The following is a 14,778-nucleotide window of genomic DNA, read 5'->3' as shown; positions in this document are numbered from 1 at the left end:
AGGTGGGATTGATTCTGGCCTGGAGTTTAATGAGCCACTCAGATGCCAAGGAGGTGGGATTGATTCTGGCCTGGAGTTTAATGAGCCACTCAGAAGCCAAGGAGGTGGGATTGATTCTGGCCTGGAGTTTAATGAGCCACTCAGATGCCAAGGAGGTGGGATTGATTCTGGCCTGGAGTTTAATGAGCCACTCAGATGCCAAGGAGGTGGGATTGATTCTGGCCTGGAGTTTAATGAGCCACTCAGATGCCAAGGAGGTGGGATTGATTCTGGCCTGGAGTTTAATGAGCCACTCAGATGCCAAGGAGGTGGGATTGATTCTGGCCTGGAGTTTAATGAGCCACTCAGATGCCAAGGAGGTGGGATTGATTCTGGCCTGGAGTTTAATGAGTCACTCAGAAGTGCAAGTATTTTCTAATCTTGTAGCCAATCCGCTGTGCCACCCTACCAGAACAATCTGAAATTTCATTAATTCATAAATCTGAAAAACAATTTGCTTTTCTTTATATTTTTATTAAATATAGAAAACACCATTTTGTTAATGATTAAAAGCATTGGCAGAAATATGTGAACTGATTGAGGGGTAAAGTTTGTACAGTGTTTACAGAAGAGAATAGCAGAACCCATTATATCAAAACCCACCCAAATAAACCTCAAGGACCTTGCATCATTAAACTTAATCATAATATACAAAAGTTAAATTACCGCTTTGCTCTTCTATGGCATTAGTTACATTTTTCTTTTGCCAAAATTCAATATGCGACATTAAAATGTACTTGGGTTGCAAACCAGAATATGTTTTATTTATTTTTATTTTTTTTCCCCATTCCTTTTAACAGTGTTTTACAAATTGCCAAAGAGGTTTATAGGTATGCTTTTCTGTAATCTGCTGGGTAAACTGAAAGCCAGCCTGACAGCCCTGTGCAAGTACAGTAGTCTAGTCGCAGGAGACCCGATAACTTTCTTTAGGTCACTAGCTGGATGAAATGCTACTGAACAGGTCTATTAAAGTCCAAAATGCAGTAATGCAGTGCAAACAGTTTGTCAAAGGTCCAAGTCAATGGCAATTAGGGTGCAGAGAGGGGAGACTCTCTGGAAGGCGACCCTGTATCATCCTCTGGTGGAAAGACAGTGAGGGTGCAGGCTCGGATGCCCCCTAGTGATTCAGGGAGGTCGAACACTTTATGCCACTCATCCTTCTCAGGATCATATTTTTGCACTATTTCCACCATACAGCGGTTGTTCCAAGAATAGCCACCCACAACATAGATTTTGTTTTCAAACACGGCCACGCCAACGTCACTTTGCCCACGCAGCATGGCTGCAATGGGAGTCCACTGGTCTAGGGAGGGGGAGTAATATTCACAACTCAGAACATCGTCATAATCGCTGGTTCCTCTAAAGTGATTTCCACCAATAACGTAAAGCCTATCTCCAACAGTGCACATACAGTGGAGACCTCTGACCGTGGTCATAGGGGCTTTTTGAGTCCATTTGTCTGTATCGGGATCAAAGCACATGAGTTCTTTCTGGAAAGTGTCGTGAGTGATTCCTCCTAAAAGAAAGAAAGATCAATGAGTAACACTGAATTCCTGTTTCACACAACAAACAAAACAAATCTATTTAATTTGGAAATTCAAAAGAGGCAATCTTGCATAGCTTGTAAAGATTTGAGAAATACAAGCTATGAGTAAACAATAGGACAACTACAGCAGTAAATATACAGATGTAAACACATTCAAATGGAATAATAAAAGTCCAACTTCAAGCACAGTAACACAATAACAGTCGAAAGGGTGGCTCAATTCTATTTCTGGATTCATGTATTCATTGTATATCCTGCAGTCTCAAGCATGCTAGGCATTCTCTCAACAAAGGGCATGGCTGACAGCCTGGCTTGCTTCATTAATCTTAGACACAGTTTAATTACTGAACTACTTGAAAAAAGCGGCTAACTAATATAATATACTGTATGCAGTGTGTGTGTTTGTGTGACTAGTTATATTATCAGTGATATATATATATATATACACACTATATATATATATATATATATATATATATATATATATATATATATTCATCATTGAGAAAGTTTGTGAACCCCTTAGGATTTTCTCATATTTCAAACCTAAAGTGTTATTAGAGCTTAATCTAAGTCCTAATAATAGATAAAGATAACCTGATTAAACAAATGACACAAAAACATGATACTTTTTCAACATTTATTTACCCATAAATAATTCAACATTCAATATCCATGTGTGAAAAAGTATGTGAACCTTTAGAGTCAGTAACTGGTGGCACCCCCTTGAGCAGCAATGACTTCAACTAAGTGTTTCCTGTAACTGTTGGTCAGTCTCTTATATCGGTTTTGAGGAATTTTGGCCCATTCCTCCTTACAGAACTGCTTCAACTTGGTGACATTTTTCTTATATGTACAGGTAGCTTCAGGTCCTGCCACAACATTTCGATGGGGTTTAGGTCTGGACATGAAATTTATTCTTCTGCAGTCATACTTTTGTAGATCTGCTTGTATGTTTAAGATCATTGTATTGCTGCATGACCCACTTTCGGTTCAGCTTCAGCTCACAGACGGATGGCCTGTCATTCTCCTCTAGAATCTTCTGATATGATGCAGAATTCATGGTTTTGTCAATGATGGCAAGCCATCCAGATTCTGATGCAGCAAAGCTGCCCCAAAACATCACACTCCCACCACCATGCTTGACGGTTGGGATGAGGTTCTTCTGTTGAAACGCAGTGTCTGGTTATCGCCAAACAAAGTTTCTCATTGAGGCCAAAAAGTTCTACCTTTGACTCGTCTGTCCAGAGAACATTTTTCCAGAAGTCTTGGTGATCATCTATGTGCTCTTTGGCGAACTTCAGATGGGCAGCAATGATCTTTTTAGAGAGCAGTGGTTTCCTCCTGGCTATCCTTCTATGAACACCATTCTTGTTCAGTCTTTTTCTGATAGTTGAGTCATGAACACTCACATTAGCCAAGGTGAGAGTGTCCTGCAGAACCTTGGATGTTACTCTGGGGTTCTTTGTGACTTCCTTGATGATTTATTGTTCTTGCAGAGATTTTGGTAGGACGACTGCTCCAGAGTAGAGTGACTATGGTCTTGAACTTTCTCCATTTGTCTGACAGTCGATTGGTGGAGCCCCAGATCCTTACAAATGTTTTAACCCTTTCTAGACTGATGAGCATCAATAACTGTTTTTCTGAGGTCCTCAGAGATTTATTTTGATCGTGGCATGATGTGTTTCCACACACCTGTATGGTGAAGACCAAATTCAAAGTTTCTGATCTTTATATAGGGTGGGGCCTCCCAAACTCACCCCTGAAGATCTACCTAATTATTCCCTTAATTGAGCTGATAAAACCAGGGGTTCACTTACTTTTTCACATACCCTGAACCTTAATTACTCATTGTTTGTCTAATTCATACATCATTTTGTTTCAAAAGACATGGAATTAGCTAATATAAACCCTACTGGATTTTTAAGAAAAGATTTGATTCAAGGTTTTGATTCAAGAAGGCTATCATGGTAAACCTATAGAATTTCCATAATTATCATTGGGGTTCACAAACTTTTTCTTGGCACTGTGTATTTGCCCACTGTCTGATTTTCTGCATTTTTGCACATTTTTCACACTGAATTTGGTCAGATCTTTTTGTGGGTTGTAGTAGTATATAGAGGCAGTCTGAGAGAGAGAAAAAATGACACCAAAGTTTGGTGCTTCTTTCATTTGTTTGGTGTGCAAGATAATCAAACATGCAATCTTCAGGTGTGAAAAAGTTATTGTCCCCCTAGTTAACTCAAGCCAATTAAAGGGATAATTAGGGTCAGCTATTTGAATACTTTAGTTAACAATCAGGCCTGATTTGGGCCAGCCCTGCCCAATATAAATCTGACTAACGTTGGCCCTTACCATCAGAGTTAAGTTGTCAGCACACAGGTTCTAGAGGCACATCATGCCACGATCAAAAGAAATTCCTGAAGACCTCCGGAAAAAAGTTGTTAATGCCTGTTAGTCTAGAAAGGGATCCAAAGTCATTTCTAAGCCTCTGGGGCTCCATCAAAACCACAGTCCGAGCCATATTGTCCAAATGGAGAAAGTTTGGGACAGTAGTGAATCTTCCCAGGAGTGGCCATCCTGCCAAAATCTCTACAAGAGCAAGGCATAAAATCATCCAGGAAGTCACAAAGTACACTAGAACAACATCCAGAGATCTGCAGGCCTCTATCACCTCGGCTAAGGAAAGACACTGGGCAAAAATGGGATTCATGGCAGAGTAGCAAGGCAGAAACCACTGCTCACTAAGAACATGAATGCTCGTCTCAAGTTTGCCAAAAAGCACCTGGATGTTCCTCAAGAGTTCTGATATAATGCTCTATGGACAGATGAGTCAAAAGTGGAACATTCTGGCTAACATGGGTCCCATTATGTCTGGCAAAAACCAAACACTGCATTCCTTAGTAAGAACCTCATACCAATGCGCAAGCACAGTGATGATAGTTTCATTATTTGGGGATGCTTTGCTGCATCAGGACCTGGACAACTTGCCATCACTGAAGAAACCATGAATTCTGCTCTGTATTAGAGAATTCTACAGAAGAATGTCAGGCCATCCGTCCGTGAGCTGAAACTAAAGCGCAGCTGGGTCATGCAGCAAGACAGTGATCCGAACACACAAGCAAGTCTACATCAGAATGGCTGAAGAACAATAAATTTAAAGTTTTGGAATGGCCTAGTCAAAGTCCAGACCTAAACCCCATTAAGATGTTGTGGCAGGACCTGAAACGAGCAGTTTATGCTCGAAAACCCACAAATGTCACGGAGCTGAAGCAGTTCTGCATGAAGGAGTGGGCCAAAATTCCTCCACGGCGCTGTAAGAGACGGAACAATAACTATAGGAAGCATTTGGCTGCAGCTATTGCTGCTAAAGGTGACGTAACCACTTATTGAGTCTAAGGGGGCGATTACTTTTTCACATAGGGGCATTGGGTGTTGCATAACTTTAACAAATAAATGAAATAAGTATCAAAATGTTGTGTTGTTATTTGTTCACTCAGGGTCCCTTTTATCTAATATTAGATTTTGGCTGAAGGTCTGATAACATTCAGTGTCAGAAATATGCAAAAATGTAGAAAATCAGACAGGGGGCAAATACTTTTTCACAACACTGTATACACACATGCAAGCACGCACGCACAACTATTCACACATATCATAGAATACCTGCACACCAATGGATTGAAATACTGCACTTATTGTTCCCTGTGATCGGAAGTCTAACAGTAATGTATATCCTACAGCTCACTATTTTAAAAATGAACTGCAATGAGCTGTATCTACAGTAATAGATTAACAGTGTGAACATCTATGTACAAATGATTATGATACGGTCCTACTGGTTTATACAGTACCATTGAAACTAGCAATATACAGTACAAACAATCAAACAAACACACCATATTCTATATACTGCACCTGTACAACCACTCTCTCCATTACTTTCATCGAGGACCACCATCCCTTCCCTAGGGTACAGCGTTCACTGTGTGCTCCATATACAGCTCATTTGTGCAACACCGCTATTCTGGCACAAGGCAGCTAGTTTAGTATTCAATAAATAATCTACTGTGTATTGATCTCATACTGTAGCTGTATGCTGAAGTACCTTTGATTGAGATTGCTACATATAAAGTGCATGAGGAGGAGGATTGTGCAATGCCAGCGATGGACAATATACAGGAGATTTCAGAAAGCCTGTTCATATCAAGGACTGGACTCTATATTCTTTCTCACACTGTTCTAGGTGCAGCGCTACTGCATCACTGTAGACAGCTACTGCCTAAAGGAAAGGTTTTGGAAAACAAACCAGTAGGGTCACAAAGCTAGTAAGAAACAACCTTGAATGAGAAAGGTGGCACTATAAAGCAATAGACATTGACTGTCACGATTTTTTTTTTTTTTTAAATATAATTCTGTAGATCAACTAAACCACGTTAATACAGTACAATTGCATGCTGTATGGATTGCTGTACATGATAGTTCTTATCTTCTGAAAATATCTGTAATCGATAATTATCTTTTTTTAATTAGGAAGTACGGCGGACCCTGTGTGTAATGTAAGAAGGCTACAGTAAGCACCAAGTATTTTGTTAAAAATGCTAATCGAGAGCAAATCACACCAGGTCTTCAGCTTTGCATCCCCTGGTTGTCCATGGCTCACTGTACAGAAGGACAAAACAATTTGAACCTAAAAGTTCATGAACACTTACACAATAACTGTGCTCCAATGGTTTATATTAAGTGAGCAGAAAGTCCTCATAATATTCATCATAATGCTCAGAATTATACAAAAATACATGTGTTTGTTTTGTTTTAGGTGTACTCTCTTGTTTGTTTGAAACCCTTAAATAAAACATGGGATATGAAAAGTAAATTAATCCACATACATACCTGAAATATACATAAAGCCACCATAGACTGTCCCAGCATGTCCGTAGTGAGGTTCGTTCATTTTTGCAACATATGTCCATTCATTTGTTTTTGGGTTGTAGCATTCGACTGTGGCTGTTTAAACAAGAAATAAGTGTAAACAGCGGGACAGGGTACAGCAGAGAAGAGCACAGAATGGCAGGGAGCAGGGCAGGGCACGGCAGGGCAGGGAAGGGAGCATAGCATGGCAGGACAGGGAGAGGAGTGAGGCAGAGCAGAGCAAGGCAGGGCAGGAAGCAGAGCAGAGCAGGGCAGAGAGTAGAAAGCAGGCAGGGAGCAGGGTAGGGAGCACAGCAGAGCAGGGCAGAAGAGGGAAGGGAGCAGAGCAGGGAGCAGGGATCAGAGCAGGGAGTACAGCAGAGCAGTAGCACCGTCATTTAGTTTTCTACACGAGACTGCAATGCACACTGCGCACTGTAGTAGATCAATGAATCAATGAGAAATAAAGAGTACAGGAATGCACTGCTGTTGGATTTGAAGAGTAGTACAAGATAGCGGCATAATCCAAAGGATAAGAACAAGATTTAAAAGTATACTCTGATGAAAACAGTGCTCAACAAACCAATTCTTCAATTAATTGGAATGAGCTGTCCACAGAAATTAGGTGCTGACAATCAGATGGGGGTCACTGGTGTTGATTGGGATAATTTACCATTCAATGTAAAACAAACAGCTTCTTGGATTTGTGACGATTACTGCTTTTCTTAGACTAGAGCAGGGGACTCCAACCCTGGTCCTGGAGAGCTACTGGATCTTCTGGTTTTTGTTTCAACTGAGCTCCAAGTTACTTAATTGCACCAAATTATTGGCTTAATTAGTCAAGATTAACAGGTGTTCCAGATCTTTAGCTCTGATGATGTAAAGACACCTAGAAAACCTGCTGGAAAGGGGCTCTCCAGGACCAGGGTTGGAGACCCCTGGACTAGAGAAAAACAAGCCACAAACGCAAGCAGCAGTTCCTTCAGTTATTTCACTTTGAATTGTAAATTAGCCCAATCAACACCGATGACCGCCACCAGTGGAAAGCTTGATCTGAATAACCAAATAATCTGTTTGTGCAGATCTAAATGAAAATGCAAGTTTGTAAAGTCTACAATATACATGCATGACTCCTTATAAACCAAATAGAAAATGCTTTGAGATCAATGAGCTACTAGGAACTCAACAAGAACTGATGTTTTTAATGTTCTTAAGGCTCCAAGCGATGGCCCTGGTACATTTATTCTACGATTTCCAAAAAGTGAAGTGCATTGTGTACAGCTGAATTCAGCAGAATTGTAATTGGAATATCTATTCCACAACAAAATAAATAAACAAATCAATTAATATTGAACACTGGTGAGCATACAGTACTGCTTCAATCTAACCCCTAGCATCATCACTGAAAACACTAAATGCATCTGAATCTTATACAGATCTCAATTTACTGCACTTTCACCTTATAATATACTGTATATACAGCAAAACAAAGCACATTCACTAAATTATTTCTGTATTTTATACCAATTCTTAACAGGTTTAACAACAATGTATTATTAATTAGCAGTAATGTGATTTTACTGGGGGAGACATGATACACACAAGGTCATGATACAATATGTATCACGCTAAACAAGCCACAGTACGATTTGTAGCACGAAGCAGCGGTAGCAGGAGGATAATCACAGGAACCCCTGTAACTGTCTTATGTTTGCCAGGGTTCGCCAGCGCTGCACAGCCTCCACCTTCTAAGGGTCTGTCCGAATCCCATCACAGTGTCCCAGGAAAGCGACCTCGCGCTGCATCAGTAGGCACTTGACTCAAACGTTCCAAAGTTGCAGAGGCAGAAGGGAAGCACTCTGAACTGCCAGAGCTCGCATCCGCTGGAGAAAGCAGTCTTGGGGCGGGCGTCAGGGTCGAGTTCTACCTGCCAGTATCCGCGTCTCAGATCCAGGGATCTGAACCAGGAAGAGCCGGTCATCAGGTCCAGGTACTCATCGATACGGGGCAGTGGATAAGAGTCATTTGTGGTGACGTCGTTTAAGTGGCGGTAGTCGGCACAAAACCTCTACCATCCCTCTTTTTTTTTTTTTTTACCAGCACAACCAGGGATATCCAAGGAATACTGGAGGTTTCAATCACATCAGTAGCCATGTCAAGGAAATTAGTGGTTAAATATAAGCATTTTTCAGATATTTAATTCAGACTCTTGTCTGTGTGTCATGCTGTGTGGATTGGGTTGTTAACATCGATTCCAGGACATTCTTAGCCAGATCTACCTCAAATCACAGACAAGTCACAAAAAATGATTAAACAAATACAGATAAAAAATGTCAAATAAAACTAAGAAATTTTTTTTTTCCCTACCTCTTCAGCTGCGGTGGGTTCTTTGTAAACTGGTATTTCTCGCAATCAGCAGATGCCCCCCAAACCCCATGTCACAGGATGTTTAACTTAAAATGTCTGTACAAGGATATTAAAGAATTTCCAAATAAGCCTGTAGATGTTTTAATAAAAAATGTCAATTACTTTTACACTTTAATATATATTGTAACGCTGACAGGTGCATCACACAGGGCAAGGCAATCCACACACAGGCGGAGTGCGGGCGCCACTACTTTTACAAAAACCAACTACTTTTACAAAAACCCACCCACTTCTTCCTGAAAACCCACCCAATCAGGAGCATAAGTTGTGACAGCACTCTTACCTCTGGTGTTCCCCATTGTAACAAATAGCAACTACACTATTTGCAATTGCAACTTTTCTGTGTTTTATGTGCTTAATTACCAGGGATCCTAGGAACCCAGCGGAGCTAAACCAAGTGTGCGTAAAGTGCCGCGCGATCCAGGATTTGCATAAACTAGTAAGCATGCTAGAAATGGAGCTGGAAGAAGTGAGACAGCAACAAGATCTTGAGGAACTGGCACACCCACAATTCATGGAAGTCTGCATCACCCCTAACAGACTGAAAGCCACCAGGGAGATAGAAGGTCAGAACAGCTGGGTTCAGGTAGGCAGAAGCAGGGAAAAAAAGAAACTTCGTCAAACGCAACCACCAGAAATCAAAACAACCAACAGATTTGAGTCACTTCAGAATTGTGATGAGCAGAACCAACAACAAGAGAATGAAAGGAACAACAGCCAGGACCCCATTGACAGTGGTGACCAGACAGCAAAAAGAAGGGAGGTCATGATTGTTGGGGACTCCATATTGAGAAACACAGCAAGTTCAGTTCGCAGTTTGGACCCCCTTACTACAACAGTGTGCTGCCTTCCGGGAGCCTCGGTCAAGCACATCACTGAAAACGTGGACAGGCTCCTAGAACGAACAGGAGACGACCCGGTAGTAGTCGTCCACATCGGTACAAACAACATTGGAAGAGACAGACCAAAATCCCTGCAAAACAAATTCAGAGAGCTAGGAAGGAAATTAAAAGAGAAAAACAAAACTGTGGTATTTTCTGGTATACTACCCGCACCTTGCAAAGGACCATATGGACAGCTGGAAATAATTAATCAAAACCAATGGTATGAAGGTGTGGTGCACACGGGAAGGCTTCACCTTGTGGTGAAATCATTGGACCACATTCTACAACGAGGACTATCTGTATAGACGGGATGGACTGCATTTAAATAACAAGGGAACTAGTCTACTTGGAGAAAAGATCCTCGAGCAGGTTCGGAAGCATTTAAACTAGAAAGGAAGGGGGGAGAAATCAACAAAAAAACAGAAGGGAGACCGCATCAAAACAAGAACAACAACTCAGGTAAGACAACCATTAAATGTATTTATCTAAATGCTAGAAGTATCAGAAACAAAATTCTAGAACTTGAAGCTACTGCACTAACAGGTAACTATGATGTGATAGGTGTTACAGAAACGTGGTTGTCTGAGAGTGATGGGGACGAATATAATATTTGTGGGTATACACTGTATAGGAAAGACAGGCAGGACAGAAGAGGAGGAGGGGGTAGCGCTATACATAAGAAACAGTCTTGAAGCCCAGGTGTTAAACCTGGACAAAGAAAATAAAACCGAATCAATATGGGTCAGAATAACAGACAAAAATTCAAAAGGCATAAAAAATAGGAGCATGCTATAGACCGCCAGATTCAGACGGTGAGCAGAGAATAATCTGTTATACAATGACATTAGAAATGTGTGTAGCAAAGGAGAAGCCATACTAATGGGGGATTTCAACTTCCCCCAAATAAAATGGGAAAACCCGGTGGGTAGCGCGAAGGACGAAATAGAAATGGTGGAAATGACAAATGACTGCTTCCTAACACAATTTGTGAAGGCACCCACTAGAGGGGAGGCATGCCTTGATTTAGTCTTTTCAAATAACGAAGATAGAATAACTAAAACAGAGGTCAGAGAACCACTGGCAAACTCAGACCACAACATGGTCTCATTTGAAGTGTTTTTTAAATCCTCAAAAGTAAAGACTAAAGCTAAGGTTTACAATTTTAGAAAAGCAAACTATGAAGGCATGAAACAGAGACTAACAGAAGTAGATTGGAGTAAAATAGAGAAAACACCCACAGAAGAAGGATGGTTGTTCTTCAAAAACGTAGTACTAGAGGCGCAAAACAATTATATCCCTAAAGTAGACAAATCTAAATGTAAAACTAAATTGCCAAAATGGTTTAATAGATCAATTAAAAAAAATATTCAGCGAAAAAAGGCACTTTACAGAGCATTAAAAAAGGACCAAAAAGAAAGTACACAGAAAGAGTACACAGAACTGCAAATGCAAGTCAAAAAGGAAGTTAGAAAGGCCAAGAGAGAAATAGAAATGAACATTGTTAAGGGAGCTAAAACCAATTCCAAAATGTTTTTCCAATATTACAACAGCAAGAGAACATTCAAAGAGGAGATTAAATGTTTAAGAGATACAAATGGCAAAATCGTAGAGGAAGAAAAAAATTCCTATCCAGTTTTAAATAACTTTAGCATAACTGAGGCAGAAGTGTTAAAGGGACTAGGAGCTCTTAAAATAAACAAATCCCCTGGGCCGGATGAGATCCTCCCAGTAGTACTCAAAGAAATGAAAGAAGTAATTTACAAACCGCTAACCAAGATCATGCAGCAGTCTCTTGACACAGGGGTGGTACCGACAGACTGGAAAATTGCAAACGTAATACCGATCCACAAAAAGGGAAACAAAACTGAACCAGGTAACTACAGACCAGTAAGCCTGACTTCTATTATATGCAAACTTATGGAAACTATAATAAGAGCCAAAATGGAAAATTACCTATATGGTAACAGGGTACTGGGAGACAGTCAACATGGTTTTAGGAAAGGGAGATCGTGCCTAACTAACTTGCTTGATTTTTTTGAGGATGCAACATCGATAATGGATAATTGCAAAGCATATGACATGGTTTATTTAGATTTCCAGAAAGCTTTTGACAAAGTCCCGCACAAAAGATTAATTCTCAAACTGAACGCAGTTGGGATTCAAGGAAACACATGTACATGGATTAGGGAGTGGTTAACATGTAGAAAACAGAAAGTACTGATTAGAGGAAAAACCTCAGAATGGAGTGTGGTAACCAGCGGTGTACCACAGGGATCAGTATTAGGTCCTCTGCTATTCCTAATCTACATTAATGATTTAGATTCTGGTATAGTAAGCAAACTTGTTAAATTTGCAGACGACACAAAAGTAGGAGGAGTGGCAAACACTGTTGCAGCAGCAAAGGTCATTCAAAATGATCTAGACAAGATTCAGAACTGGGCAGATACATGGCAAATGACATTTAATAGAGAAAAGTGTAAGGTACTGCACGCAGGAAATAAAAATGTACATTATAAATATCATATGGGAGATATTGAAATTGGAGAAGGAATCTATGAAAAAGACCTAGGAGTTTTTGTTGACTCAGAAATGTCTTCATCTAGGCAATGTGGGGAAGCTATAAAAAAGGCTAACAAGATACTCGGATACATTGTGAAAAGTGTTGAATTTAAATCAAGGGAAGTAATGTTAAAACTGTACAATGCACTTGTAAGACCTCATCTTGAATATTGTGTGCAGTTCTGGTCACCTCGCTATAAAAAAGATATTGCTGCTCTAGAAAGAGTGCAAAGAAGAGCGACCAGAATTATTCCGGGCTTAAAAGGCATGTCATATGCAGACAGGCTAAAAGAATTGAATCTGTTCAGTCTTGAACAAAGAAGACTACGTGGCGACCTAATTCAAGCATTCAAAATTCTAAAAGGTATTGACAGTGTCGACGCAAGGGACTTTTTCAGCCTGAAAAAAGAAACAAGGACCAGGGGTCACAAATGGAGTTTAGAAAAAGGGGCATTCAGAACAGAAAATAGGAGACACTTTTTTACACAGAGAATTGTGAGGGTCTGGAATCAACTCCCCAGTAATGTTGTTGAAGCTGACACCCTGGGATCCTTCAAGAAGCTGCTTGATGAGATTTTAGGATCAATAAGCTACTAACAACCAAACGAGCAAGATGGGCCGAATGGCCTCCTCTCGTTTGTAAACTTTCTTATGTTCTTATGTTCTTATACAATCCAGCTAGGTTTAATATTTTGGAAAATTGAAGGTGTCACAGTATAAATCAAAACATTCAGTCAAAAGTATGCTATTCGGTATGGACAAATAATGGAAGCCATATGTTTCCTGAGGATAGAGAAGGATATTGTGAGGTACATGAAGCACGATGGCATTGTTCTAGTAATTACAGTACAGTAAAATAAATTCCAGTAGGTGCTCAACACAGACCAGTCTGCTTCCACTGACCAGCAAACATGTGCTAAATAACAGAAATAACATACTCTGAAAATAAGTACAGTTCTCAATTAATGCCCGTGGAGTAGCTTCAACCTCCATTTAACTGGGCACTGCTTACACAGTATGTGGTAGCATATGTGCCAATTCCAGAGCAGGTGTCATACTACAGTAGCACCATGTGACTTAACTGCCGCTACAGTGAAATAAACTCCCCCTTAGTACACCAATCTGTACAACAGTTTTCTAGCCAACATAGATAGCTTCGCTGCAGTGTAGCCATCTATGTATGGCAGAAAATGTAGTAATGTAATCAAGAATATTAAACTGTTTGACACTCAAAAAGCTTGGTACAGTACTCAGTTTTGAAAGGTATTTGAAAGCCTTTGTTAGCAGTCCTTTAAAGCAGTACAAATGGGGAAAAAAACAACTGGAGTATCCATCAGTAATCTAAGCTACATGCATGACAAACACTTACCCAATTCACCCGCTGCATTCCTACCACCCACTGCATAGAGATGTCCTTTGAGGGCACTTAGGTGGAAGAAAGTGCGCTTTTCATTGAGAGATGCCACCTGCATCCACTTGTTATAGCGAGGGTCAAATCGGAATACAGTGTCCACAGCAGTCTTTCCTTTCGTGTCGTAATTACTCTGTCCACCAACCACATACAGGAAGTTGCCAATCACTGCAATGCCATGCTGGTACCGTGGGGCATCCATGGGAGCCAATGATTTCCACTCATGTGCCTTTTCATCAAACAACCGCAGCTCTTTGCTAACAACCAGCTGCTGCCGTAAAACTCCCCCCAAAGTTATCAAGTGTGCGCTATCAGATCGGATAGCAGTTCTTTCTGACTGCATGACAGGCTGCATGTAGGGCATCATTTGGTAATTGCTGGCTTCCAGTAAAAGGTTGACACATGTGTTGTCTGTTCTCATGAAATCTACTGTCTGCACGTGGTTTATAAGCTCCTGTGGGTTCATGAGAGGAAAGCGAATGTTCTTCATTAGTTTGGAGGAGTAGTCCATCCTGCAGTCTTCATACCGTAACCAGCGGCAGGCAGCTTTAAACAAGTCCAGCTCGCTGCAATGCTTGAGGCTGTTGCTGGAAAGCACAAAGGCTAGCCTGTCAAAGGGGAGCTTCACAAAGTCTCCAGTGCTCAGCAAGGACAGGAAGTTTTTTAAGATGAAATTATTTACATATTTATCCACCTCCGTAAGGTTGTATGTGTTTGCAATGCGCCCAATTTCAACACAGTTGTCCAAAGTAACCTAAAAAAAAATGCAGAAGAGAAAGAAAATAATGAGGTATGCAAAACAAGTTGTTTATAAAAAGTCATTGATAGGGAAGTATCCAGAAGGGAGAACCAAGGCTGTTACTGGAAGGCAGTTCTGTTTAATAAATGATGTGAATATCAACTTGCTTGGTGGTTATTACATGCAATAGCTAGTCATTTTAATTTAGCAAAAAAAACAATAACAAATCTTTGATAAAATGGATGAGACATAAAAAACAAAG

The 14,778-nt window shown here is 40.4% G+C and overlaps 1 protein-coding gene across 7 annotated transcripts in view; it reads right to left on the bottom strand.

Annotated features, from left to right (window-relative positions):
- Positions 1-546: 546 nt before the first annotated feature.
- The window catches only part of LOC121318627 (kelch-like protein 13), a 164,789-nt gene continuing 150,557 nt past the window's right edge, over positions 547-14,778 (bottom strand). For 4 of the 7 annotated variants that reach the window (XM_041255507.1, XM_041255509.1, XM_041255508.1 and 1 more), the window contains 3 exons: positions 13,736-14,531; positions 6,479-6,592; positions 548-1,555 (listed from right to left, as the gene is read on the bottom strand). In XM_041255507.1, the coding sequence (XP_041111441.1) occupies positions 1,068-1,555; positions 6,479-6,592; positions 13,736-14,531 (1,398 nt within the window). In that variant the 3' untranslated portion in view covers positions 548-1,067. Of the gene's footprint in view, positions 1,556-6,478; positions 6,593-13,735; positions 14,532-14,778 lie in introns of all 7 variants that reach the window. The other 3 variants (XM_041255511.1, XM_041255510.1, XM_041255506.1) reach the window with 2 other exon arrangements.

This window comes from Polyodon spathula, chromosome 7 (genome assembly GCF_017654505.1).
Source record: "Polyodon spathula isolate WHYD16114869_AA chromosome 7, ASM1765450v1, whole genome shotgun sequence".
Lineage (NCBI taxonomy): Eukaryota > Metazoa > Chordata > Actinopteri > Acipenseriformes > Polyodontidae > Polyodon > Polyodon spathula.
This window is presented reverse-complemented; position numbering and strand designations above follow the sequence as displayed.